The 27,269-nt window shown below is 58.9% G+C and overlaps 1 protein-coding gene across 1 annotated transcript; it reads left to right on the forward strand.

Moving 5' to 3' along the window:
• Window positions 1-19,225: 19,225 nt before the first annotated feature.
• Window positions 19,226-26,729, forward strand: ANKRD65 (ankyrin repeat domain 65). The gene is made up of 6 exons (XM_038747311.1): window positions 19,226-19,246; window positions 20,572-20,837; window positions 24,431-24,980; window positions 25,074-25,155; window positions 26,066-26,154; window positions 26,256-26,729. The coding sequence occupies exons 1-6, from the start codon at window positions 19,226-19,228 to the stop codon at window positions 26,727-26,729; spliced, it is 1,482 nt and encodes a 493-aa protein (XP_038603239.1).
• Window positions 26,730-27,269: the final 540 nt, after the last annotated feature.

The raw sequence follows: 27,269 nt of genomic DNA on the forward strand, positions 1-27,269 counted from the left end.
TGCCCTGGACCCAGCCCGAGATCCACTGGACAGTGCTGACTCTTGACGTGGCCAGAAGATCTGGGTCACTGCTGCCCTGCCTGCCTCTATCTCTGCTTGGCTCTTTCCCGAGTCGGCCTAGACAACTCAGATGGAGTAGAGAAGTGGTGTGGCTCAGTGGAAAGAGCCCAGGCTTTGGAGCCAGAGGTCAGGGGTTCAAATCCCGCCTCCGCCACTTGTCAGCTGGGTGACTTTGGGCAAGTCACTTCACTTCTCTGGGCCTCAGTTACCTCATCTGGAAAATGGGGATTGTCTGTGAGCCCCATGTGGGACAACTTGATTACTTTGTATCTACCCCAGCGCTTAGAACAGCACTTTGCACATAGTAAGCACTTAATAAATGTCATTATTATTATTAATGTAACCTCCCCTGCCCTTAGAACAGTGCTTTGCACATAGTAAGCGCTTAATAAATGCCATCATTATTATTATTATGGGTGCCTCCCGGGGACTCTCCTGGGTCAGCCCTAGTCCAGCCAGCGCAGGACTCTGGCTATGATGATGATGGCATTTGTTAAGCGCTTACTAGGTGCCAAGCACTGTTCTAAGCACTGGGGTAGATATAAGGTAAGCCGGTTGTCCCACGTGGGCCTCAGTCTTAATCCCCATTTTACAGATTAGGTAACTGAAGCACAGAGAAGCGAAGCAACTTGTCCAAAGTCCCACAGCTGACATCAGTCAGTCGTATCCATTGAGCGCTTACTGTGTGCAGCACACTGTACTAAGCTCTTCGGAGAATACGCTATAACAAGGTAACAGACACATTCCCTGCCCACAGTGAGCTGACAGTCTAGAAGAGGAGCTTCCAGGTTAGCCTAGAGTGCTGCAGTGGGTGGACCAGGGCTGAAGTTGCCCAGCGGGGTGGGTTTGGACGGGCAATGGATTCTCCTCAGTGAAACCAACACCAATCAGCCCTTCCACCTCCCCACCCTCAAGCCCCACAGCAGAACAGGCCTTGGCCAGGTCGGAGGACACTAGGAGTAGCGTAATTTGGCAAGGAGGCCTGCCACAGGGCGATAATAATAATAATAATAGTATTTGTTAAACATTTACTATGTGCAAAGCACTGTTCTAAGCACTGGATGGTGATGATGGTGGCATTTGTTTACCCCTTACTATGTACCAGGCACTGTGCTGAGTGCTGGGGTGGATACAAGCAAATTGGGTTGGACACACTCCTTGTCCCACGCGGTACTCACAGTCTCAATCCCCATTTTACAGATGAGGGAACTGAGGCATAGGGAATTAATTAATTAATGATGGCATTTGTTAAGCATTTACTATGTGCAAAGCACTGTTCTAAGCACTGGGGGGGTACAAGGTGATCAGTTTGTCCCACGTGGGGCTCACAGTCTTAATCCCCATTTTACAGATGAGGTAACTGAAGCTCAGAGAAGTTAAATGACTTTCCCAAGGTCAAACAGCAGACATGTCGCGGAGCCAGGATTCAAACCTATGACCTCTGACTCCAAAGCCCGTGCTTTTTCCACTGAGCCACGCTAGGGAAGTGAAGTGATCACAGTTTCAATCCCCATTTTACAGATGAGGGAACTGAGGCATAGGGAAGTGAAGTGACTTGCCCAAGGTCATACAGCAGGACAAGTGTCAGAGCCAGGATTAGAACCCATGATCTTCTGACTTCCAGCAAGGGAGGAGTGGAAATGTACCCATTCCTGAGGCTGGTGGGTTTCCTGGGGGAGGTGGAGGCTGGCAGGGAGGTGGAGACATCAGAGTCTTCCCAACACTGACCGTTGACCATATCCAAGTGGCCAACTTCCAAACTAACTGCCCTCAGCTCTGAATTCCTTTTTATTAATGGTATTTGTTAAGCACTTATCATGTGTTGGGCACTGTACTAAGTGCCGGGGTAGTTACAAGCTAATCAGGTTGGACACAGTGTCTGATTCCCACAGGGCTCCCGGGCATAATGCCCATTTTACAGATGAGGTAACTGAGACACAGAGAAGATAAGTCCAAGGACACACACAGCAGGCAAGTGGCAGAGTTGCCTTTTAGAGAAGCAGCCTAGAGTAGGGGATAGAGCAGGGGCCTGGGAATCTGAAAGTCATGGGTTCCAATCCTAGCTCCGCTACTTGTCTGCTTTGTGGCATTGGCACCTCACTGCTCTGTGCCTCAGTTTCCTCCTCTGTAAAATGGGGATTAAGGCAGTGAACCCCATATGAGACATGGCTTATACCCAACGTGATTAGCTCATATTCCCCCCTTAGTAAGTCTTGGCACTTAGTAAGCACTTGACAAATACCACTGTCATTATTATTAATTATTATTATTAGAACCCAGGCCCTTCTGGCTCCCAGGGTCTTTCTCTATCCACTAGGCCACACTGCTTCTCCACTGATGGATGATCAAATGCAGGCCCAGCCCTATCCCTGAGCCACAGTTGTTGCAGTGTCACTGGGCTTCCCCGGCGGGTACTTTGGCTACAGCCCTGACTGCCCCAGGTGAGGGGCAGGAGGTGGGTGGTGGCCTCCCAGTCACTGCAGGAAGGAGCCTCGCCTCGAATTGAGGCCCAGAGAGGGTGGGCGAGGTCCCTGACATCATACAGCAAGTTGGGACTAGAACCCAGGTCTGGAAAATCGGGGTGGGGCTGCCCTGCTCCACTTCCCACAGCCCAGGGGAGTAAGCCAGGGGGGAGGAATGAGGCAGGCATATTCTCCAGGAGCTAAGAACTGGCGTCCAGTTGCAGCTGGCCACTCCTGGTGTGCTCTCCCAAGCATTTAGAACAGTGCTTAGCACTCAGTAGGCCCTTGCTAAGTGCCGCTGATGATGAAGTACCACTGATAATAATAATAATGATGATGGCATTTGTTAAGCGCTTACTATGTGCAGAGCACTGTTCTAAGCACTGGGGGGATACAAGGTGATTAAGTTGTCCCACGTGGGGTTCACAGTCTTAATCCCCATTTTACAGATGAGGTAACTGAGGCTCAGAGAAGTTAAGTGACTTGTCCAAGGTCACACAGCAGACATATGGCGGAGTCGGGATTCAAACCCATGGTCTCTGACTCCAAAGCCCGGGCTCATTTCACTGAGCCACGCTGCTCCTCAGCAGCATGGCCTGGTGGATAAAGCACGGGCCTGGGACTCAGAAGGTCATGGGTTCTGATTCCAGCTCCTCCACTTCTCTGTTGTGTGACTTTGGGCAAGTCACTTCACTTCTCTGGGCCTCATTTACCTCATCGGTAAAATGGAGATTAAGACAATATAGTAATAATAATGATGATGGCATTTATTAAGCGCTTACTATGAGCAAAGCACTGTTCTAAGCACTGGGGAGGTTACAAAGTGATCAGGTTGCCCCATGGGGGGCTCACAGTCTTCATCCCCATTTTACAGATAAGGTAACTGAGGCACAGAGAATGATAATAATAATAACTGTGATATTTGTTAAGGGCTTACTATGTGCAAAGCACTGTGCTAAAAACTGGGGAGGATACAAGGTGATCCGGTTGTCCCATGTGGGGCTCACAATCTTGATCCCCATTTTACAGATGAGGTAACTGAAGCCAAGAGAAGTGAAGTGACTTGTCCGAAGTCACACAGCCGTCTGCCCCTGCCCCTTTGCTGCCCTGGCCCTGACCGTCTGTCCCTGCCCCTCTGCTCCCGACCCTGACCGTCTGCCCCTGCCCCTGCCTCCCTGGCCCTGACCGTCTTCCCCTGCCCCTGCCTCCCTGGCCCTGACCGCCTTCCCCTGCCCCTGCCTCCCTGGCCCTGACCGTCTGCCCCTGCCCCTGCCTTCCTGGCCCTGACCATCTTCCCTTGCCTCTGCCTCCCTGGCCCTGACCGTCTGCCCCTGCCCCTGCCTCCCTGGCCCTGACCAAGAGTCTTCCCCTACCCCTGCCTCCCTGTCCCTGACCGTCTTCCCTTTCCTCTGCCTCTCTGGCCCTGACCGTCTGCCCCTGCCTCCCTGGCCCTGACCGTCTTCCCTTGCCCCTGCCTCCCTGGCCCTGACCGTCTTCCCTTGCCCCTGCCTCCCTGGCCCTGACCGTCGTCCCCTGCCCCTGCCTCCCTGGCCCTGACCGTCTGCCCCTGTCTCCCTGGCCCTGACTGTCTGCCCCTGCCCCTCTGACGCCCTGGCCCTGACCGTCTGCCCCTGCCCCTGCTTCCCTGGCCCTGACCATCTTCCCCTGCCCCTGCCTCCCTGGCCCTGACCAAGAGTCTTCCCTTGCCTCTGCCTCCCTGGCCCTGACTGTTTGCCCCAGACCCATGCCCCCATGGCCCGGACCCTCTGCCCCTGCCGCCCTGGCCCTGACCGCCTGTCCCTGCCCCCCTGCCCCCCTGGCCTGACCATCTTCCCCTGCCCCTGCGTCCTTGGCCCTGACCATCTGCCCCTGCCCCTCTGCTGCCCTGGTCCTGACTGTCTCCCCCTGCCCCCCTGCTGCCATGGCTCTGACGGTCTGCCCCTGCCTCCCTGGCCCTGACCGTCTGCCCCTGAACCTCTGGCGTCCTGGCCCTGATCATCTGCCCCTGCCCCTGCCTCCCTGGCCCTGCCCGTCTTCCCCTGCCCCTGCCTCTCTGACCCTGACTGTCTTCCCCTGCCCCTGCCTCCCTGGCCCTGACCGTCTTCCCTTGCCTCTGCCTCCCTGGCCCTGATCGTCTTCCCCTGCCCCTGCCTCCCTGGCCCTGACCGTCTGCCCCTGCCCCTCAGCCCCCCTGCTCATCTGCCCCTGCCTCCCTGGCCCTGACCGTCTGCCTCTGCCCCTGCCTCCCTGGCCCTGACTGTCTGCCCCTGACCCTGCCTCCCTGGCCCAGACTGTCTGCTCCTGTCTCCCTGCGCGCCTGGCCTGACCGTCTTCCCCTGTCCCTGCGTCCTTGGCCCTGACCATCTGCCCCTGTCCCTCTGCCACCCTGGTCCTGACCGTCTGCCCCTGCCCCTCTGCCGCCATGGCCCTGACCATCTGCCCCTGCCTCCCTGGCCCTGACCGTCTGCCCCTGCCCCTGCCACCCTGGCCCTGACCGTCTTTCCCTACCCCTGCCTCCCTGGCCCCGACCATCTGACCCTGCCCCTGCCTCCCTGGCCCTGACCGTCTTCCCCAGCCCCTGTCTCCCTGGCCCTGACCATCTTCCCTTGCCTCTGCCTCCCTGGCCCTGACTGTCTGCCCCTGCCTCCCTGGCCCTGACCGTCTGCCCCTGCCTCCCTGCGCACCTGGCCTGACCGTCTTCCCCAGCCCCTGCCTCCCTGGCCCTGACCGTCTGCCCCTGCCCCTGCCTCCCTGGCCCTGACCGTCTGCCCCTGCCCCTGCCTCCCTGGCCCTGATCGTCTTCCCCTGCCACTGTCTCTCTGGCTCTGACCGTCTGCCCCTGCCCCTCTGCCCCCCTGGCCCTGACCGTCTTCCCCTGCCCCTGCCCCCCTGGCCCTGACCGTCTTCCCCTGCCCCTGCCCCCCTGGCCCTGACCGTCATCCCCTGCCCCTGCCCCCCTGGCCCTGACCATCATCCCCTGCCCCTGCCTCCCTGGCCCTGACCGTCTCCCCCTGCCTCTGCCTCCCTGGCCCTGACCATCATCCCCTGCCCCTGCCTCCCTGGCCCTGACCGTCTTCCCCTGCCCCTCCCTCCCTGGCCCTGACCGTCTGCCACTGCCCCTGCCCCTGCCTCCCTGGCCCTGACCATCTTCCCCTGTCTCCCGGACCCTGACCGTCTGCCCCTGCCCCTCAGCCCCCCTGCCAATCTGCCCCTGCCTCCCTGGCCCTGACTGTCTGCCCCTGCCCCTGCCTCCCTGGCCCTGACCGTCTGCCACTGCCCCTGCCCCTGCCTCCCTGGCCCTGACCGTCTGCCACTGCCCCTGCCTCCCTGGCCCTGACCGTCTGCCCCAGCCCCTGCCTCCCTGGCCCTGACCGTCTGCCCCTGCCCCTGCCTCCCTGGCCCTGACCGTCTTCCCCTGCCCCTGCCTCCCTGGCCCTGACCGTCTGCCCCTGCCCCTGCCTCCCTGGCCCTGACCGTCTTCCCCTGCCACTGTCTCTCTGGCTCTGACCGTCTGCCCCTGCCCCTCTGCCCCCCTGGCCCTGACCGTCTTCCCCTGCCCCTGCCCCCCTGGCCCTGACCGTCTTCCCCTGCCCCTGCCCCCCTGGCCCTGACCGTCATCCCCTGCCCCTGCCTCCCTGGCCCTGACCGTCATCCCCTGCCCCTGCCTCCCTGGCCCTGACCGTCTCCCCCTGCCTCTGCCTCCCTGGCCCTGACCGTCATCCCCTGCCCCTGCCTCCCTGGCCCTGACCATCATCCCCTGCCCCTGCCTCCCTGGCCCTGACCATCATCCCCTGCCCCTGCCTCCCTGGCCCTGACCGTCTTCCCCTGCCCCTCCCTCCCTGGCCCTGACCGTCTGCCACTGCCCCTGCCCCTGCCTCCCTGGCCCTGACCATCTTCCCCTGTCTCCCGGGCCCTGACCGTCTGCCCCTGCCCCTCAGCCCCCCTGCCCATCTGCCCCTGCCTCCCTGGCCCTGACCGTCTGCCCCTGCCCCTCAGCCCCCCTGCCCATCTGCCCCTGCCTCCCTGGCCCTGACCATCTTCCCCTGTCTCCCGGACCCTGACCGTCTGCCCCTGCCCCTCAGCCCCCCTGCCAATCTGCCCCTGCCTCCCTGGCCCTGACTGTCTGCCCCTGCCCCTGCCTCCCTGGCCCTGACCGTCTGCCACTGCCCCTGCCCCTGCCTCCCTGGCCCTGACCGTCTTCCACTGCCCCTGCCTCCCTGGCCCTGACCGTCTCCCCCAACCCCTGCCTCCCTGGCCCTGACCGTCTGCCCCTGCCCCTGCCTCCCTGGCCCTGACCGTCTTCCCCTGCCCCTGCCTCCCTGGCCCTGACCGTCTGCCCCTGCCCCTGCCTCCCTGGCCCTGACCGTCTTCCCCTGCCACTGTCTCTCTGGCTCTGACCGTCTGCCCCTGCCCCTCTGCCCCCCTGGCCCTGACCGTCTTCCCCTGCCCCTGCCCCCCTGGCCCTGACCGTCTTCCCCTGCCCCTGCCCCCCTGGCCCTGACCGTCATCCCCTGCCCCTGCCTCCCTGGCCCTGACCGTCATCCCCTGCCCCTGCCTCCCTGGCCCTGACCGTCTCCCCCTGCCTCTGCCTCCCTGGCCCTGACCGTCATCCCCTGCCCCTGCCTCCCTGGCCCTGACCATCTTCCCTTGCCCCTGCCTCCCTGGCCCTGACCGTCTTCCCCTGCCCCTCCCTCCCTGGCCCTGACCGTCTGCCACTGCCCCTGCCCCCCTGGCCCTGACCGTCTTCCCCTGCCCCTGCCCCCCTGGCCCTGACCGTCATCCCCTGCCCCTGCCTCCCTGGCCCTGACCGTCATCCCCTGCCCCTGCCTCCCTGGCCCTGACCGTCTCCCCCTGCCTCTGCCTCCCTGGCCCTGACCATCATCCCCTGCCCCTGCCTCCCTGGCCCTGACCATTTTCCCTTGCCCCTGCCTCCCTGGCCCTGACCGTCTTCCCCTGCCCCTCCCTCCCTGGCCCTGACCGTCTGCCACTGCCCCTGCCCCTGCCTCCCTGGCCCTGACCATCTTCCCCTGTCTCCCGGGCCCTGACTGTCTGCCCCTGCCCCTCAGCCCCCCTGCCCATCTGCCCCTGCCTCCCTGGCCCTGACTGTCTGCCCCTGCCCCTGCCTCCTTGGCCCTGACCGTCTACCCCTACCCCTGCCTCCCCGGCCCCGACCATCTGAACCTGCCCCTGCCTCCTTGGCCCTGACCCTCTTCCCCTGCCTCTGCCTCCCTGGCCCTGACCCTCTTCCCCTGCCTCTGCCTCCCTGGCCCTGACCGTCTTTCCCTGCCCCTGCCTCCCTGGCCCTGACCGTCTCCCCCTGCCCCTGCCTCCCTGGCCCTGACCGTCTGCCCCTGCCCCTGCCTCCCTGGCCCTGACCAAGAGTCTTCCCCTGCGCCTGCCTCCCTGGCCCTGACCATCTTCCCTTTCCTCTGCCTCTCTGGCCCTGACCCTCTTCCCCTGCCTCTGCCTCCCTGGCCCTGACCGTCTTCCCTTGCCTCTGCCTCCCTGGCCCTGACCATCTTCCTTTGCCTCTGCCTCCGTGGCCCTGACCGTCTGCCCATGCCCCCCTGCCCCCCTGGTCCGGACTGTCTGCCCCTGCCTCCCTGGCCCTGACCGTCTGCCCCTGCCCCTGCCTCCCTGGCCCTGACCGTCTGCCCCTGCCCCTCTGCTGCCCTGGCCCTGACCGTCTGCCCTTGCCTCTGCCTCCTTGGCCCTGACCGTCTGCCCCTGGCCACCTGCCTCCCTGGCCCTGACCGTCTGCCCCTGCCCCTGCCTCCCTGGCCCTGACCGTCTGCCCCTGCCTCTGCCTACCTGGCCCTGACCATCTTCCCCTGTCTCTGCCTCCCTGGCCCTAACCATCTTCCCCTGCCCCTGCCTCCCTGGCCCTGACCGTCTGCCCCTGCCCTTGCCTCCCTGGCCCTGACCATCTTCCCCTGCCCCTGCCTCCCTGGCCCTGACCAAGAGTCTTCCCTTGCCTCTGCCTCCCTGGCCCTGACTGTCTGCCCCAGACCCCATGCCCCCATGGCCCGGACCCTCTGCCCCTGCCGCCCTGGCCCTGACCGCCTGTCCCTGCCCCCCTGCCCCCCTGGCCTGACCATCTTCCCCTGCCCCTGCGTCCTTGGCCCTGACCATCTGCCCCTGCCCCTCTGCCGCCCTGGTCCTGACTGTCTCCCCCTGCCCCTCTGCTGCCATGGCTCTGACCGTCTGCCCCTGCCTCTCTGGCCCTGACCATCTGCCCCTGAACCTCTGGCGTCCTGGCCCTGACCATCTGCCCCTGCCCCTGCCTCCCTGGCCCTGACCGTCTTCCCCTGCCCCTGCCTCCCTGGCCCTGACCGTCTGCCCGTGCACCTGCCTCCCTGGCCCTGACCGTCTTCCCCTGCCCCTGCCTCCCTGGCCCTGACCGTCTGCCCGTGCACCTGCCTCCCTGGCCCTGACCGTCTGCCCGTGCACCTGCCTCCCTGGCCCTGACCATCTTCCCCTGCCCCTGCCTCCCTGGCCTGGACTGTCTGCTCCTGCCTCCCTGCGCGCCTGGCCTGACCGTCTTCCCCTGTCCCTGCGTCCTTGGGCCTGACCATCTGCCCCTGCCCCTCTGCCACCCTGGTCCTGACCGTCTGCCCCTGCCCCTCTGCCGCCATGGCCCTGACCATCTGCCCCTGCCTCCCTGGCCCTGACCGTCTTCCCCTGCCCCTGCTCCCTGGCCCTGACCATCTGCCCCTGCCCCTGCCTCTCTGGCCCTGACCGTCTTCCCCTGCCCCTGCCTCCCTGGCCCTGACCGCCTGCCCCTGCCCCTCTGCCGCCCTGGCCTTGACTGTCTGCCACTGCCCCTGCCCCTGCCTCCCTGGCCCTTACCATCTGCCCCTGCCCCTGCCTCCCTGGCCCTGACCATCTTCCCCTGCCCCTGCCTCCCTGGCCCGGACTGTCTGCTCCTGCCTCCCTGCGCGCCTGGCCTGACCGTCTTCCTCTGTCCCTGCATCCTTGGCCCTGACCGTCTGCCCCTGCCCCTCTGCCGCCCTGGTCCTGACCGTCTGCCCCTGCCCCTCTGCCGCCCTGGTCCTGACCGTCTGCCCCTGCCCCTCTGCCACCATGGCCCTGACCATCTGCCCCTGCCTCCCTGGCCCTGACTGTCTCCCCCTGCCCCTGCCTCCCTGGCCCTGACCGCATTCCCCTGCCCCTGCTTCCCTGGCCTTGACTGTCTGCCCCTGCCTCCCTGGCCCTGACCATCTCCCCCTGCCCCTGCCTCCCTGGCCCTGACTGTCTTCCCCTTCCTCTGCCTTCCTGGCCCTGACCGTCTGCCCCTGCCTCCCTGGCCCTGACCGTCATCCCCTGCTTCTGCCTCCCTGGCCCTGACCGTCTGCCCCTGCCCCTGCCTCCCTGGCCCTGACCGTCTGCCCCTGCCCCTGCCTCCCTGGCCCTGACCGTCTGCCCCTGCCCCTGCCTCCCTGGCCCTGACCGTCTGCCCCTGCCCCTGCCTCCCTGGCCCTGACCATCTTCCCCTGCCTCCCGGGCCCTGACCGTCTGCCCCTGCCCCTCAGACCCCTGCCCATATGCCCCTGCCTCCCTGGCCCTGACCGTCTGCCCCTGCCCCTGACCATCTGCCCCTGCCCCTGCATCCCTGGCCCTTACCGTCTTCCCTTGCCTCTGCCTCCCTGGCCCTAACCGTCTGCCCCTTCCTCTGCCTCCCTGGCCCTGACCATCTTCCCTTGCCTCTGCCTCCCTGGCCCTGACTGTCTGCCCCTGCCCCTGCCTCCCTGGCCCTGACCGTCTGCCCCTGCCCCTGTGTCCTTGGCCATGACCGTCTGCCCCTGCCCCTGCCTCCCTGGCCCTGACCGTCTCCCCCTGCCCCTGCCTCCCTGGCCCTGACTGTCTTCCCCTTCCTCTGCCTTCCTGGCCCTGACCGTCTGCCCCTGCCTCCCTGGCCCTGACCGTCTGCCCCTGCCCCTGCCTCCCTGGCCCTGACCATCTTCCCCTGCCTCCCGGGCCCTGACCGTCTGCCCCTGCCCCTCAGACCCCTGCCCATATGCCCCTGCCTCCCTGGCCCTGACCGTCTGCCCCTGCCCCTGACCGTCTGCCCCTGCCCCTGCATCCCTGGCCCTTACCGTCTTCCCTTGCCCCTGCCTCCCTGGCCCTTACCGTCTGCCCCTGCCCCTGCCTCCCTGGCCCTGACCATCTTCCCCTGCCTCCCGGGCCCTGACCGTCTGCCCCTGCCCCTCAGACCCCTGCCCATATGCCCCTGCCTCCCTGGCCCTGACCGTCTGCCCCTGCCCCTGCCCGTCTGCCCCTGCCCCTGCATCCCTGGCCCTTACCGTCTTCCCTTGCCTCTGCCTCCCTGGCCCTGACCGTCTGCCCCTTCCTCTGCCTCCCTGGCCCTGACCATCTTCCCTTGCCTCTGCCTCCCTGGCCCTGACTGTCTGCCCCTGCCCCTGCCTCCCTGGCCCTGACCGTCATCCCCTGCCCCTGCCTCCCTGGCCCTGACCGTCTGCTCCTGCCCCTGCCTCCCTGGCCCTGACCGTCTTCTCCTGCCCCTGCCTCCCTGGCCCTGACCGTCTGCCCCTGCCCCTGCCTCCCTGGCCCTGATCGTCTTCCCCTGTCTCCTGGGCCCTGACCGTCTGCCCCTGCCCCTCAGCCCCCCCGCTCATCTGCCCCTGCCTCCCTGGCCCTGACCGTCTCCCCCTGTCCCTGCCTCCCTAGCCCTGACCGTCTTCCCCTGCCTCTGCCTCCCTGGCCCGGACCGTCTTCCCCTGCCTCTGCTTCCCTGGCCCGGACCGTCTGCCCCAGCCCCTGCCTCCCTGGCCCTGACCGTCTGCCCCTGCCTCCCTGGCCCTGACCGCCTGCCCCTGCCCCTCTGCCCTGTTCCGAACCGTCCACCCCTGCCTCCTTGGCCCTGACCGTCTGCCCCTACCCCTGCCTCCCTGGCCCTGACGGTCTGCCCCTGCCCTTGCCTCCCTGGCCCTGACCGTCTGCCCCTGCCCCCGTTGCGCCCCTGGCCCTGACCGTATGCCCTGCTCCTGCCTCCCTGGCCCTGGCCATCTGCCCTTGCCCCTGCCTCCCTGACCCTAACCGTCTGCCCCTGCTCCCCCGTCCCCCTGGCCCTGGCCATCTGCCCCTGCCCCTGCCTCCCTGACCCTAACCGTCTGCCCCTGCCCCCTGCCCCCCTGGCCCTGACCTTCTTCCCCTGCCCCTGACCGTCTGCCCCTGCCCCTCAGCTGCCCTGGTCCTGACCATCTACCCCTGCCCCCCTGCCGCCCTGGCTCTGACCGTGTGCCCCTGCCCCTCTGCCGCCCTGGCCCTGACCGTCTGCCCCTGCCCCTCTGCCACCCTGGCCCTGATCATCTGCCCGTCTGCCGCCCTGGCCCTAACCGTCTGCCCCTCTGGCCCCCTGGCCCTGACCATTTGCCCCTGCCCCCCTGGCCCTGACTGTCTGCCCCTGCCGCTGCCCCCCTGGCCCTGACTGTCTGCCCCTGCCGCTGCCCCCCTGGCCCTGACCGTCTGCCCCTCCCTCTCTCCCCCCTGCCCCCCTGGCCCTGCCTGTCTGCCCCTTTGCTCCTGCCCCTTGCCCCCCGGCTGTCTGACCTGCCTGTCTGCCCCTGGCCCTGACCGTCTGTACCCTGATCGTCTGCCCCTGCCCCCTGCCCCTGGCCCTGACCGTTTGCCCCTGGCCCCCTGCCCCTTTGCCCCCCTGCCCCTCTGGCCCTGGACCCCTGGCCCCGGCGCTGTCCGCCCGCCCTGGCCCAGCCCGGCCTGGCCCAGCAGGAGCTGGACACATCTGGACACGTCCGACCCCCGGGAACAGACCCCCCCGCCGAGAACAGACCCCCCCCGGGGGCTGGAGGGAGATGGAGGCAGGGGCTCGAAGGACTGGATGGGGGCTCGAAGGACTGGGCGGGGTGAAGGGCTCTGGGGCCTTACCCGACGCCTCTGCCCACGTATTTGTCAAAAATTTGTTTTTTTAAAATGGTATTTGTTAAACAGCATGGCTCAGTGGAAAGAGCCCGGGCTGGGGAGTCGGAGTTGGAGGCTGCGAGTTCTAATCCCAGCTCCACCACTTATCTGCTGGGTGACCTTGGGCAAGTCACTTCACTTTCCAGTGCACAGAATAATAATATTGGTATTTGTTAAGCACTTACTACTACTACTAATAACGATGATGGCATTTATTAAGCACTTACTATGTGCAAAGCACTGTTCTAAGCGCTGGGGAGGTTACAAGGTGATCAGGTTGTCCCATGGGGGGCTCACAATCTTAATCCCCATTTGAGAGATGAGGGAACTGAGGCCCAGAGAAGTGAAATGACTTGCCCAAAGTCACCCAGCTGACAAGTGGTGAAGCTGGGATTTGAACCCATGAACTCTGACTCCAAAGCCCGTGCTCTTTCCACTGAGCCACGCTGCTTCTCCATCTTCTTCTTCTGTTACTATGTGACAAGCACTGTTCTAAGCTTTGGGGTAAATAGAAGGTAATCAGGTTGTCCCACGTGGGGCTCACAGTCTTCATCCCCATTTTACAGATGAGGTCACTGAGGCACAGAGAAGTTAAGTGACTTGCCCAAGGTCACACAGCTGACAAAGGGCAGAGCTGGGATTAGAACCCATGACCTCTGACTCCAAAGCCCAGGTTTTTTCCACTAAGCCACGCTGCTTCTCACTAAGCCATGCTGCTTCTTACAGTGCCCAGCACTTAGAACAGTGCTTTGCACTTAGTAAGCACTTAACAACCCATTATTATTATTATTATTATATTCTATAGGCCTATGTGACCTCATCTGTAAAATGGGGAAGAAGACTGTGAGCCCCACGTGGGACAAACTGATTACCTTGTATGTACCCCAGCACTTACAACAGTGCTTGGCACATAGTAAGCGTTTAACAAATACCATTATTATTATTAACTGCTTACCATGGCCCAGGCACTCTACTAACTGCTCCAGCAGATACACACTAATCAGGTAGGACGCAGTCCACATCTCACGTGGGGCTCACAGTTTTAATCCCCATTTTATAGCTGTATCTGAGGCTCGGAGAAGTTAGGTGACTTGCCCTAGGTCACACAGCAGATCTAGGCCAGAGCCACGATTAGAACCCAGGCCCATGCTCTTTCCACTAGGCCATGCAGCTTTTCTGCCCCTGTGATGATAACCCTCCTGCCAGGCTTGGGAAATAATAATAACTGTGACATTTGTTAAGTGTTTACTAGGTGTCAGGCACTATACTAAGCACTGGGGTAGAAACAAGTTAATTGGCTTGGACACAGTCCCTGCCCCATGTGGGGCTCACAGTCTTAATCCCTATTTTATAGATGAGGTAACTGAGGTATAGAGAATTTAAGTGACTTGCCCAAAGTCACACAGCAGATAAGTAGCAGAATCGGGATTAGAACCCACATCCTTGGACTCTCAGGCCTGTGAGCTCTCCACTAGACCATGCTGCTTCTCAGTGTGGGCCTTCTAGACTGTGAGCCCGCTGTTGGGTAGGGACCGTCTCTTATCTGTTGCCAACTTGTATTTCCCAAGCACTTAGTCCAGTGCTCTGCACACAGTAAGCGCTCAATAAATACGATTGAATGAATGAATGAATGATCTTGTATGTACGCCAGCGCTTAGAACAGTATTTGACACAGAGTAAGCCCTTAACAAATACCATCATGGCATAGTGGAAAGAGCCTGGGCTTTGGAGCCAGAGGTCATGGGTTCAAATCCTGGCTCCGCCAATTGTCAGCTGTGTGACTTTGGGTGAGTCACTTCATTTCTCTATGTCCCTGTGACCTCATCTGTAAAATGGGGATTGAAACTGCGAGCCCCATATGGGACAGGGACTGATTAGCTTGTATGCACCCCAGCGCTTAGTACATGCCTTAGCACATAGTAAGCACTTAATTATGATGATGATGAGGTATAGAAGCAGCGTGGCTCAGTGGAAAGAGCACAGGCTTCGGAGTCAGAAGTCATGGGTTCGAATCCCGACTCTGCCACATGTCTGCTGTGTGACCTTGGGCAAGTCACTTAACTTCTCTGAGCCTCAGTTACAGGTGATGACCTGTAAAATGAGGATTACGACTGTGAGCCCCACGTGGGACAACCTGATCACCTTGTATCCCCCTCAGCGCTTAGAACAGTGCTTTGCACATAGTAAGCGCTTAACAAATGCCATCATTATTATTATTATGATGATGACGATGAATCAATCAATCATATTTATTGAGCACTTACTGTGTGCAGAGCACTGTACTAAGCGCTTGGGAAGCACAAGTTGGCAACACATAGAGACGGTCCCTACCCAACAGTGGGCTCACAGTCTAGAAGAGGGAGACAGAGAACAAAACAAAACATATTAACAATATAAAATAAATAGAATAGACATGTACAAATAAAATAAATAAATAAATAGAGTAATAAATATGTGATGATGATGATGGTGGCAGAACTGCACCTCCTTCTCCCCTTCAGATGGGGGCCAGCTAACCCCCGGGGGAGGGGAGGAGCGAAAGGGATGGAGTGAGTCACAAAGGGCTAGTATGCGGGCGGCCTGTGAGGAAGGAATGGGGCAGAGACCCAATTCTTGGGTCTCTCCAGACAGTCGGACGCTCTCGCTCTCTCAAAGCCGGGAGTCCGGCCCAGACAGCTGTGGGGAAACAACAGCTTTGCCCCACAGCTGGGAATCTAGGGGGCACTGACCCCTGTCGCCCTCACAGCTGGGCACGAAGCGGGCACTGGCTTCCATCCCACCCTGATATCAACTCAGAAAAGGCTTTATTCCGTCTCTCATCCTCCATCCCTAAGTCTCTGGCAGATCTTTATGTGGTGCCAACTTGTACTTCCCAATCGCTTAGTACAGTGCTCTGCACACAGTAAGCGCTCAATAAATACTAGTGAATGAATGAATGAATCCCCCCCACAACTGGTGCTTCTAGTCCCCACTGGCTGGCCTTTTCCCACCATCCCACCGGCTGTTCTCCCCTTCTCCTCTCTCCTCCCTCCCCTCACTTGGATTTTTTCTCTCTGCTGGGTCAGCTCTCTCTCCCTTTCTCTCCCTCCCTCCCTCCGGGTTGTGCTCGCTTGGCTTCTTCCAGGAACACAAAGTCCCTGGTTTTTTCCCCCCCGCCCAGGCAGGACCGAAAACAAGCAGGGGGCGGGGAATGGTTCCCCCACGGTGAAGGTGGAGAAGCAGTGTGGCCTAGTGGCTAGAGCCTATGCCTGGGAGTCAGAAAGACCTGGGTTCTAATCCCTGTTCCGCCACTTGTCCACTGTGTGCCTTTGGCGAGTCACTTCACTTCTCTGGGCCTCAGTTCCCTCATCTGGAAAATGGGGATTAAGACTGTGAGCCCCACATGAGACAGGGACTGCGTCCAACCCAATTTCCTTGTATCTACCCGAGCGCTTTGTACCGTACCTAGGACTTAGTAAGCGCTCAACAAATACCACAATTTATAATAACAATAATAACAATAAGCAATGTGGCCTAATGGAAAGGGTGGATTCTAATTCCAGCTCCGCCACATGTCCACTGGGTGACTTTTGGGCAAGTCACTTCTCTGTGCCTCATTTACCTCATCTGTAAAATGGGGATTAAGAGTGTGAGCTCCACGTGGGATACAGACTGTGTCCAACCTGATTAGCTTGAATCTACTCCAGTGCTTAGTACAGTGTTTGGTACACAGTAAGTGCTTAGCAAATTCCATAAAAAGGAAAAAAGTTGCTTTGATGGCCTGACATGACCTGACACTTCTCAGTCCTGTCCCTGTCCCTTTGCTCCCCTGCCTCTTTGTACCCCTTGCCTTGGGTACCTCAGACAGCAGGGAGTTCAGGGGTCATTCTGTCCAGCCCCCTGGCTCCAGGCCTTGCTAAGAGGAGCACAGACTTTCCCGGGATGAGATGGGGTGGGGTGGGATGGGATGGCGTGGTCCTGATCCCTCTGCCATGCTGGCTCTGACGACCTCTATGCTGGCCTTGACCCCACCACTACAGTGGCCCTGGGCCCACCCCTACAATTGCCCCGAGCCCACCATTATGGTGGCCCTAAGATCACCATTATGGTGGTCCTGAGCCCATCACCACGGTGGTCCTAACCCCACCGCCACAGTGGTCCTGACCCCACCATCAAGGTGGCCCTGACCCTATCACCACCACCACGGCAGTCCAGACCTCCTTGGCTCCTCAGGGGCGGAGGAAGGGGATGGGGAGTGGGGGTCCGGAGTCTGGGCGAGCAGCCAGCGGCGCCCGAGAACAATAGACACTCCTGCGGGGTGGGCAAGGGGCCCCTCTCCGCCCGGGGAAACAGCTTGAGGAAACCGCTGCTTGTGCGTGTCCACTGATCGGCCGGCCAGGCGTCCGTCCATCCGTTGGCCCGTCCATCCATCATCCTGCCGCTCACCCTCCCTTTGGGTCCCACATACCTCTCCCGCGGAGGTCACCACCAACCCGGTCCTCCCCGCTACCCCGCTCTCTTCCATCGCCCCCTGGCCCTGCCTCACTCCCCCAGCCCACCCCCCGCATCCTCCATCCTGCTCTTTTCCATCGCCCCACTCCCCCCAGCCCCACCTCCTGCTGGTCCCACCCCAACCCTGCTCTCCTCCATCACCCCCCAGTCTTGTCCCCACCCTCCCGCCCTACCCTGCTGTGTTCCCCCAGCCCTCCTCCTCCAGGACGCCCTCCGGGGTGGCCTGGCCTCACCCTTGCCTGGTGCCGGGGCGGGAAAGTGAGGCATGTGACGGGCGGGCGGGCCAGCACCCGGAGGCACATGTGAGACCCCCTGACCCAACTTGGGTTGTGGAGGGGGCTCCACCCCAACTTTCACGCATTCATTCATTCATTCAGTCGTATTTATTGAGTGCTTACTGTGTGCAGAGCACTGGACTAAGTGCTTGGGAGAGTCCAATCCAACAATAATCAGACACATTCCCTGCCCACAATGAGCTTACAGTCTAGAGGAGGGGGAGGCAGACATGGATACAAATAAATAAAATGACAGATCTGGACATATGTGGTGTGGGGCTGGGAGAGGGGGGAAGAACAAAGGGAGCAAGTCAGGGCGATTCAGAAGGGAGTGGGAGATGAGGGAAAGCTCTGATTTTCCCTAGTGGGAATCTTTTCCTTTCTTCTTAACTTCCCCCCCTCCTCCGCTGAGATCCCCTCCCCAAACAGATGGGGAAACTGAGGTATAGGAAGGCGGGATCACTCCAATTCGTTTGGTTCACCACCGTGCCCTTCCTTCCCACCGTCCCACGCCCTCCACTGCCTAGGTGTTGGAAAGGTCATAGGATCCAGCCCCCTGCCTTCCCTTTCCAAAGCAGGAATCTCTGTAATAATAATGATAATAATCACGGCTTTTGCGGAGCACTTACTATATGCCAGGTACTGTACTAAGCGCTCGGGTGGATGTAGGCAAATTGGGTTGGACACGGTCCTTGTCCAGCATGGGGCTCAGAGTCTTAATCCCCATTTTACAGATGAGGCAACTGAGACCCAGAGAAGTGAAATGACTTGTCCAAGGTCATTCATTCATTCATTCATTCATTCATTCAATCATATTTATTGAGCGCTTACTGTGTGCAGAGCACTGTACTAAGCGCTTGGGAAGTATAAGTTGGCAACATATAGAGACAGTCCCTACCCAACAGCGGGCTCACAGTCTTCTAGAAGGGGGAGACAGAAAACAAAACAAAAGATATTAACAAAATAAAATAAATAGAATAAATAGGTACAAATAAAATGAATAAATAAATAGGTCCCACAGCAGACAGGTGGTGAATCCAGCATTAGAACCCAGGACCTTCTGACTCTCAGGCCCTTGCTGTATTCATTCATTCAATCGTATTTATTGAGCGCTTACTGTGTGCAGAGCACTGTACTAAGCACTTGGGAAGTACAAGTCGGCAACATGTAGAGACGGTCCCTACCCAACAACAGGCTTACAGTTGCTGCTGTGAGCAGCCATGCCGCTTCCCCAGATCTTTGCCCTCTGGCTCCTCCTGCCCCTTTCCCACCCCAGGTGGGGTCCAACCCGGGTGGCTGGGTGAGGGTTCTAGCCCATGGCACTGGAGGAGGAGGAGGAAGAGGAAGAGGGGGAAGAGGAGGAGGAGTAGAGGGAGGAGGAGGAAAAGGAGAAGGAGGAGAAGGAAGAAGAGGGAGGAGGGTGGGAACCCTATGCTGTCGCCTGTCGTCTTGGCACTGTGGAGATGGGGAAGTGGCAGGCATCTGCCCTCCCCGTTCCACAGCTCCCTTTGCCTTGATGTGGGGTGGCAGGTGAGATCTCTGGGCCTGAACTCCAAAATCCCTAGGACTGGCCGTCTGTGGAGGGGAAGTCAGGGCCACTGCTTCTCTCCCTCCACCCAAGAGTGGCTCTGGGGAACGAAGGGTTAATTGTCAGTGTGGGGGCAGGTTGGCATGCTGGCTCCCTCAGTAACCGGAGGAAGTCAGGCGTGTCTGAGCCTGTCCCAGGCCCCACGGCCTGTGGTCTCCTCCCCCTTCTCCCCCCCACCAAGGCCTCCCAAAGTGCCACCTTGCATTGTGGAGTGGGGTTAAGGGCCCGGTCCCTGGGGACAGGGTATTGGGGAGCCCCCATGGGGGCAGGGGGGAGCCAGCTGAATCCTCAGAATCCACAGCCCAGCAGGGAGCAGGGCTTGGACCACCTGTCTCTCTCCTTTCCTCTTCTTCCCCTTCCCTTCCTGCATCCCGGCGACCCTACATTAACACTCAGGCTGCCCACACGCCATGGAGAGTGATCCTGTTCCGGTAAGGACCCCCCTGACGCCTAATAGAAATAGGACTAGACAGGAGTCTGGGCCCTAGGAGGGAAGAGATGAGAGCCCAGGTGACTCCAGGGTCAGTTATCCCCAGGATCCTGAGGGGCTGGTAGGAAGAGCAGACATGAGCGGGAAAGGGGAGACGGGGAAAGGAGAGCAACAGGAGTCCATGTGATTATCATCACTGCTTCTTGGCTTTCTGGTGACAGTGGGGCTAGGGCCACTGGTGGGCTGGACACTGTACTTGTCCAGAGACAGCTGGACGAAGTGGGATGGGGGTGACTATGATGACCTTCCTGAGTACTACCTCAGACTCAGACCCCAAGACTGAACCCTGGTCCAGAGGGACAAGTACCATTCATTCATTCATTCAATGGTATTTATTGAGCGCTTACTGTGTGCAGAGCACTGTACTAAGCACTTGGGAAGTAGACGTCGGCAACGTATAGAGACGGTCCCTACCCAACAACGGGCTCACAGTCTAGAAGGGGGAGACAGAAAACAGAACAAAACATGTAGAGAGGTGTCAAATCGCCAGCTCCTTTTTCGGTATTCCCTCCCCAAGTCTTCCTCCCTAGGGCCCCCTCCCCAGCATGCCCTCTCAATTCAATTCAATTCATTCCTATTTTTTAAGTGCTACTGTGTGCAGAACACTTGGGAAAGTTCAATACAACGACAAACAATGCCATTCCCTGCCCACAAGGAGCTCACAGTCTAGAGGTGGCGAGGGGGAGAGGGGAGTCAGTACCTCATCTCCAGTCAGTAACCCCTCCCCAGCACCCCCTCCACAACACCTCAATCAATCATTCTTATTTATTGAGGGCTTACTGAGTGCAGAGTAACTCATCTCCAGGACCCTCTTCCTAGCACCTCTCTGGATGACCACCCCCTCCAGGGCTCCAGATTTCTCCGGCACCCCCTTCCCCAGGACCCCTTCCTACCCCAGGGTCTCCTCCCCAGGACCCCCCCTCAACACCTCAATCAGTCACATTTATTGAGTGCTCACTGTGTGCAGAGCACCTTGCCTCCAGGAGATCTCCCCAGAATCCTCTTCCCATCACTCCCTTCCCCAAGACCCCTTCCTTCCCCTGGGCCTCCTCCCCAACACCTCAGTCCATCAATCATATTTATTGGGCGCTTACTGTGTGCAGAGCACCTCATCTCCAGTACCCCCTTCCTAGCACCTCTCCGGATGACCTTCCCCACGTCTACAAGGCCCCAGATCTCCCCCACTCCCTCTCCGCCATTACCCCCAATCTATCTCCTCTCCCCAGGGCCCAGGGTTTCCCCACCATCCCTTCCCCTCTCCCCCAGGTTTTTGGGTCTTCTCCCCATGTTCAGAGTGAAGTCTCATTCCCGGAGGGCCGTGGGGAGCAGGCCGGGGTGGAGGCTGCGCTGGTCTGGCGGTGGCTAGAGCTGGAGGATGAGGTAGCCCATCCACGGGCCCCCGACAGCCCAGTCGACGCATCCAACTCTGGGACCCCCAAGCTGGGATGGGGGCCTCTGCACTGGGCCGCGTGGAGCGGAGACCTCGGCAGGGCCAAGCAGCTGCTGCAGCGGGGAGCTGCCGTTGATAGCCGGTGAGACCCCAGCTCCCTTCCTTCCTCTCCCTTCTCCAGCCTCACCCTGACTCGCCCTCCCTCCTCTCCACCCCCCCCCTTCACCCCCTCACCCTCCACCCTGCCCCAGGACACATCCCTCGGGACTATGGCAGGGGCAAAGTTTCAAACTCCTTCTCATTCATTCCTTCAATCATATTTATCGAGCACTGACTGTGTGAAGAGCACCGCACTAAGCGCTTGGGAAGTCCAAGTCGGCAATGTATAGAGACGGTCCCTACCCAACAGCGGGCTCACGGTCTAGAAGGGGGAGACAGACAACAGAACAAAACATGTGGACAGGTTTCAAGTAGTCAGAACAAATAGAATTAAAGCTAAATGCACATCATTAACCAAATAAATGGAATAGTAAATATGTACAAGTCAAATAGAGTAATAAATCTGTACAAACGTATATATAGGTTCTGTGGGAAGGGGAAGGAGGTAGGGTTGTGGGGACGGGGAGGAGGAGAGGAAAAAGGGGGCTCAATCTGGGAAGGCCTCTTGGAGGAGGTGAGCTCTCAGTAGGGCTATGATCCGACCCTGGCATCTTGTGGAATGATAATAATACTTGTGGTATTTGTTCATTCCTTCAATAGTATTTACTGAGCGCTTACTGAGTGCAGAGCACTGTACTAAGCGCTTGGAAAGTACAATTCAGCAATAAAGAGAGACAATGTCTAGCATGGCTCAGTGGAAAGAGCACAGGCTTTGGAGTCAGAGTTCACGGGTTAGAATCCCGGCTCTGCCAATTCATTCATTCATTCATTCAATCGTATTTATTAAGTGCTTACTGTGTGCAGAGCACTGTGCTAAGCGCTTGGGAAGTCCAAGTTGGCAACATATAGAGACGGTCCCTACCCAACAGTGGGCTCACAGTCTAGAAGCCAATTGTCAGCTGCGTGACTTTGGGCAAGTCACTTAACTTCTCTGTGCCTCAGTTACTTCATCTGTAAAATGGGGAATAAGATTGTGAGCCCCCCTTGGGACAACCTGATCACCTTATAACCTCCCCAGTGCTTAGAACAGTGCTTGCACATAGTAATCGCTTAATAAATGCCATTATTATTATTATTATTATTATTATTATTATTATTATTATTATCAATTCCTGCCCACACCAGTCTTACAGTCTAGAAGGGGGAAATGGACAGCAAAACAAGTTAACAGGCATCAATATAAATAAATTGAATTATAGATATGTAAATATATACACAACAGTTGTGGGGCAGGAAGTGGGGTAGAGCAAAGGGAGCAAGTTGGGGCAAAGCAGAGCAGGGGGGAGCTGAGGAGAAGGGGGACTTAGTCTGGGAAGGCCTCCTGGAGGAGGTGCATCTTCAATAGGGCTTTGAAGAGGGGAAGTGGGATTGTTTGGTGGATGTGACGAAGGAGGGTATTCCAGGCCAGAGGTAGGACTTGGGCCAGGGATCGACGGCGGGACAGGCGAGAACGAGGCCCAGCTAGGAGGTGAGCGGCAGAGGAGCCAAGTGTGTGGGCTGGGCTGGAGAAGGAGAGAAGGGAGGTGAGGTAAGAGGGGACAAGGTGACAGAGAGCTTCAAAGCCAATAGTGAGGAGTTTTTGTTTGATACAGAGGTGGATAGGCAACCACTGGAGATTTTTGAGGCGGGGGTTGACATGCCCAGAATGTTTCTGTAGAAAGATAAACCTGGGCAGCCGAGGGAAGTATAGACTGAAGTGGGGAGAGACAGGAGGTTGGGAGGTCAGAAAGGAGGCTGATGCAGTAATCCAGTCGGGAGAGGATGAGCGATTGTACTAACGTGGTAGCGTTGAAGCGTTTACTCTGTGTCAGGTACCGTACTAAGCGCTGGGGTGGATACAAGCAAATTGAGTTGGATACAGTCCCTGTCCCTTGCGGGACTCACCGTCTCAATCCCCATTTGACAGTTGAGGTAACTGAAGCCCAGAGAAGCGAAGTGACTCTCTCAAGATCACATGGCAGACAAGTGGCAGAGCCGGGATTAGAACCCATGACCTTTTGACTCCCAGGGCCACTCTCTAACCACTATGTCTTGTTGGGTGGTGTCAGTTAGGGAGGTCTTCCCGAAAGAAGAGGTGGCCTTGGGTTAAACAATGTGCAGGAGACAAGAAGAGAGAGGTGGTGGGTGAGGGGGACAAGGCAGTAGCAGGGAGGAGGGAGGGAGGGAGCAGGGTAGGAGCAATGTGGCCTAGGGGATAAAACATGAGGTCAGAGGTCATGGATTCAAATCCTGCTCCACCACTTAGCTGTGTGACTTCGGGCAAGTCACTTCACTTCTCTGTGCCTCAGTTACCTCATCTGTAAAATGGGGATTAAGATTGTGAGCCCCGCATGGGACAACTTGATCACCTTGTATCCTCCCCAGTGCTTAGAACAGTGTTTTACACATAGTAAGCACTTAACAAATACCAAAATTATTATTATTATTATTATGAGCCTGGGAGTCAGAAGGACCTGGGTTCTAATCCCAGCTCCTCCACTTGTCTGCTGTGTGACCTTGGGTAAGTCACTTCACTTCTCTGGGCCTCAGTCCCTGTCCCATGCGGGACTCACTGTCTCAATCCCCATTTTACAGTTGAGGTAACTGAGGCCCAGAGAAGCCAAGTGACTCATTCATTCATTCATTTCATTCATCCTTTCATTCATTCATTTCCTTCTTTCATTTGTGTTTATTGAGCACTTACTGTGTAAAAAGCACTGTACTAAGGGCTTGGGAGAGTACAGTATAGCAATAAATAGACACATGAGTTTACCCACAATGAGTTCACAGTCTACCTCATTTGTAAAGTGGGGATTAAGACCGTGAGCCCCATGTGGGACAGGGACTATGTCCGACCTGATGATGATGATGATGATAATGATGGCATTTATTAAGCGCTTACAATGTGCAAAGCACCGTTCTAATAATAATAATAATGATAGCATTTATTAAGCGCTTACTATGTGCAAAGTGCTGTTCTAAGTGCTGGGGAAGTTACAAGGTGATCAGGTTGTCCCACTGGGGACTCATAGTCTTAATCCCCATTTTACAGATGAGGGAACTGAGGCCCAGAGAAGTTAAGTGACTTGCCCAAAGTCACACAGCAGACAAGCGGCGGAGCCGGGATTTGAACCATTACCTGATTACCTTCTATCTACCCAGCGTGGCTCAGTGGAAAGAGCATGGGCTTGGAAGTCAGAGGTCATGAGTTCAAATCCTGGCTTCGCCGCTTATCAGCTGTGTGACTTAGAGCAAGTCACTTCACTTCTCCGTGCCTCAGTGACCTCATCTGTAAAATGGGGATTAAGATTGTGAGCCCCCCGTGGGACAACCTGATCACCTTGTATCCTCCCCAATGCTTAGAATGGTGCTTTGCACATAGTAAGCACTTAACAATATTACCCCCAACCCTTAGAACAGTGCTTGGCCCATAGTAAGTGCTTGACAAATACCACGATTATTATTATTAGGGTGGGATGAAGCAGTAGCTACGCCAGGCTGGGAGGAGGGACAACAAGTGTGGAGGTTTGGGGTGGTGGGGGAGGTCCGGGCTCGGAGCAGGCAGGAATGGGCTGAGCCGTGCCCTGTGCCCCGTAGGGACCCCCGGGGCCGTACCCCACTGCACTGCTCGGCCCTGAGCGGCCGCCTCTCCCTGGCCCGGTTCCTGGTGCAGCGGGGCGCCGAGGTGCAGACGGCCGACGGCTCCCAGTGGACCGCCCTGCACCGGGCCTCCGCCGCCGGCCACAGCCAGCTGGCCGCCTTTCTGCTGCAGCGGGGGGCCTCTCCTACTGCCCGGACCCGAGGGGGCCTGACACCCCTGGACCTCGCAGCCGCCCACGGCCACGTCCTACTGGCCCAGTTGCTGCTCGGCAGCGGGCACGACCCCGCCGCCCAAGACGGCCACCAATGGACGGCTCTGCACTGGGCCGCCGCCGGGGGCCGGACGCCCGTCATGGAGGTGCTGTTGGGTGGGGGGCTCTCGCCGGAAGCCAGGGGTCCTGGTGGCCTCCTACCCCTGCACGTGGCTGCGGAGACAGGGAGCAGCGAGGCCCTGCGCTTCCTGCTGGACCAGGGGGCAGACGTCAACGCCCAGGACGGGGTTGGGAGGACGGCGTTGGCTCTGGCCTCTGACCTCGGGCACCAGGAGGTAGGCCTTGCCCCGGACCGTCACCCACCTCCCACCTCTGAGGCCCCACAAAGGACCCCACCTTTCCAGCACCCCGCTGGGCGGCCGAGTTAGGAAGTGGGAGCAGCCCAAGTCTCCACAACGGAGGATGGCCACTCCAGCCCCGGGGGCCTGGCCCACAAGACGACATTAGGCGGTGGGCCGATTAAAACCCAGGCAGCGGCCCTAAAGAAGATTTACACACCTCTATTCTTTCGTTCATTCATTCGTCTGTATTGAGCTCTTACTGTGTGCAGAGCACTGTAATAAGTGCTTTGGGAGAGTAGAATACAATAAATAGACATTCATTCATTCATTCATTCAATCGGATTTATTGAGCGCTTACTGTGTGCAGAACACTGTACTAAGCGCTTGGGAAGTACAAGTTGGCAACATATAGAGAAGGTTCCTACCCAACAACGGGCTCACAGTCTAGAAGGGGGAGACAGACTACAAAACAAAACATGTTTTTTTCATTCATTCAGTCGCATTTATTGAGCGCTCACTGTGTGCAGAGCACTGTACTAAGCGCTTGGGAAGTACAAGTTTGCAACATATAGAGACGGTCCCTACCCAACAGTTCGGGTCTTTGGGAGTTTATGCTTTGGGCATGGGGGGTAGGGGGCGTCCCCTGGGTGGGCTTGCCCTTGGCGGATGCTGGGGAAAGTGGGGCACAGGGGAAGGAGGGCAGAACTGTCAGGCGGAGACGGGGCCGAATAGGAGTGTGGATTTTCGGACGAGGTCCGAGGGGCCGGGGTGACTGGGGGCGGGCAAGGGGAGGCTGGCTGGATTCTTGGGGTCTCCTGCTCCCCTTCTCACCATTGTCTTCGATCATTCAGATGGCTCAGGCTTTTTTGTGTGTGCCCTCATTCATTCATTCAGTGGGATTTATTGAGAGCTTACTGTGTGCAGAGCACTGTACAAAGCACTTGGGAGAGTACAATAGAACAGTAAAGACTCCCAAGCTCTTGATTGATTGATCTTGACTGATTTCCAACCTGAAAACTGCAAGGCCTTCACCATCTAGGTCACTGAGCTAGGCCTCTGGTTGTTCGTGTAAATATCAGAATGGGGGCCGGCTGCGAGTGTAGACGCCAGAGTGGGCACGGCTGCCCGTGTAGATGTGGGGCAGGGGCGAGTGGGCATGGCCGCCCAGGTAGATGAGGGGGAGGGGGTTGGCTATTCTGTAGATATGGGGCAGAAGGGAAGGGCCTTGCCCTTCATATCTCTCCCCGCCCCCCATCCCTTGCCCCCCAGGTGGTGGGGCGGCTGTTGGATGCCCCCGCGACGGACGTGGAGCTCCCAGACGGGCACGGCCGCACCCCTCTGCACCGGGCAGCGGCAGCCGGCCACCTGCCCATCGTCCGGATGCTGCTGGGGCGGGGCGCCACCGTGGCCCCCCGGGACGGGCTGGGCCTCACCCCGCTGCACCGGGCGGCCTTGGGAGGGCACCCCAAAGTGGCCGGCCTGCTGCTGGACAGGGGGGCGCAGCCCGATGCCGAAGCCGGCCCGCTCCGCCAGACTCCGCTTCACCTGGCTGCCCAGAGGGGCCACGTGGCCGTGGCTGAGCTCCTGTTGGACATGGGGGCCAGCTTGGCCCTGCGGACCCGCTGGGGGGACGCCGCGGGGGATCTGGCCCCCGACTCGGCCCTCCGGGAAACGCTGCGGCCGGTTCACGAGGACGGACCGGAGACCGGCCTGGCCGGGCCGGGCTCCTGTCCTCGCCTGTGAATGGCCTCTTGGCCCCCTCCCCACTGCCCCATACCCTGGATTACTGGCGTGGTCGGGGTAGGGGGCCCAGGTAATATAGAGTGGGGGGCACCTGGCTGGTAGTAAGACATCTCTAACATTAACACTTAATCAATCAATCAATCAATCAATCAATCAATCATATTTATTGAGCGCTTACTGTGTGCAGAGCACTGTACTAAGCGCTTGGGAAGTACAAGTTGGCGACAAGTGGTGGAGCCAGGATTAGAGGCTTCCTGGAAGAGGTGGTGTTTTAGACCCTCCTGCCCAGACTTGCACATATTTATTCTATTTTGTCAATATGTTTTGTTTTGTTCTCTGTCTCCCCCTTCTAGCCTGTGAACCCACTGTTGGGTAGGGACCGTCTCTATATGTTGCCAACTTGGACTTCCCAAGCGCTTAGTACAGTGCTCTGCACACACTAAGCGCTCAATAAATACGATTGAATGAATGAACATATAGAAATGGTCCCTACCCAACAGTGGGCTCACAGTCTAGAAGACTTGTTGGCAACATATAGAG

This window comes from Tachyglossus aculeatus, chromosome 5 (genome assembly GCF_015852505.1).
Source record: "Tachyglossus aculeatus isolate mTacAcu1 chromosome 5, mTacAcu1.pri, whole genome shotgun sequence".
NCBI lineage: Eukaryota > Metazoa > Chordata > Mammalia > Monotremata > Tachyglossidae > Tachyglossus > Tachyglossus aculeatus.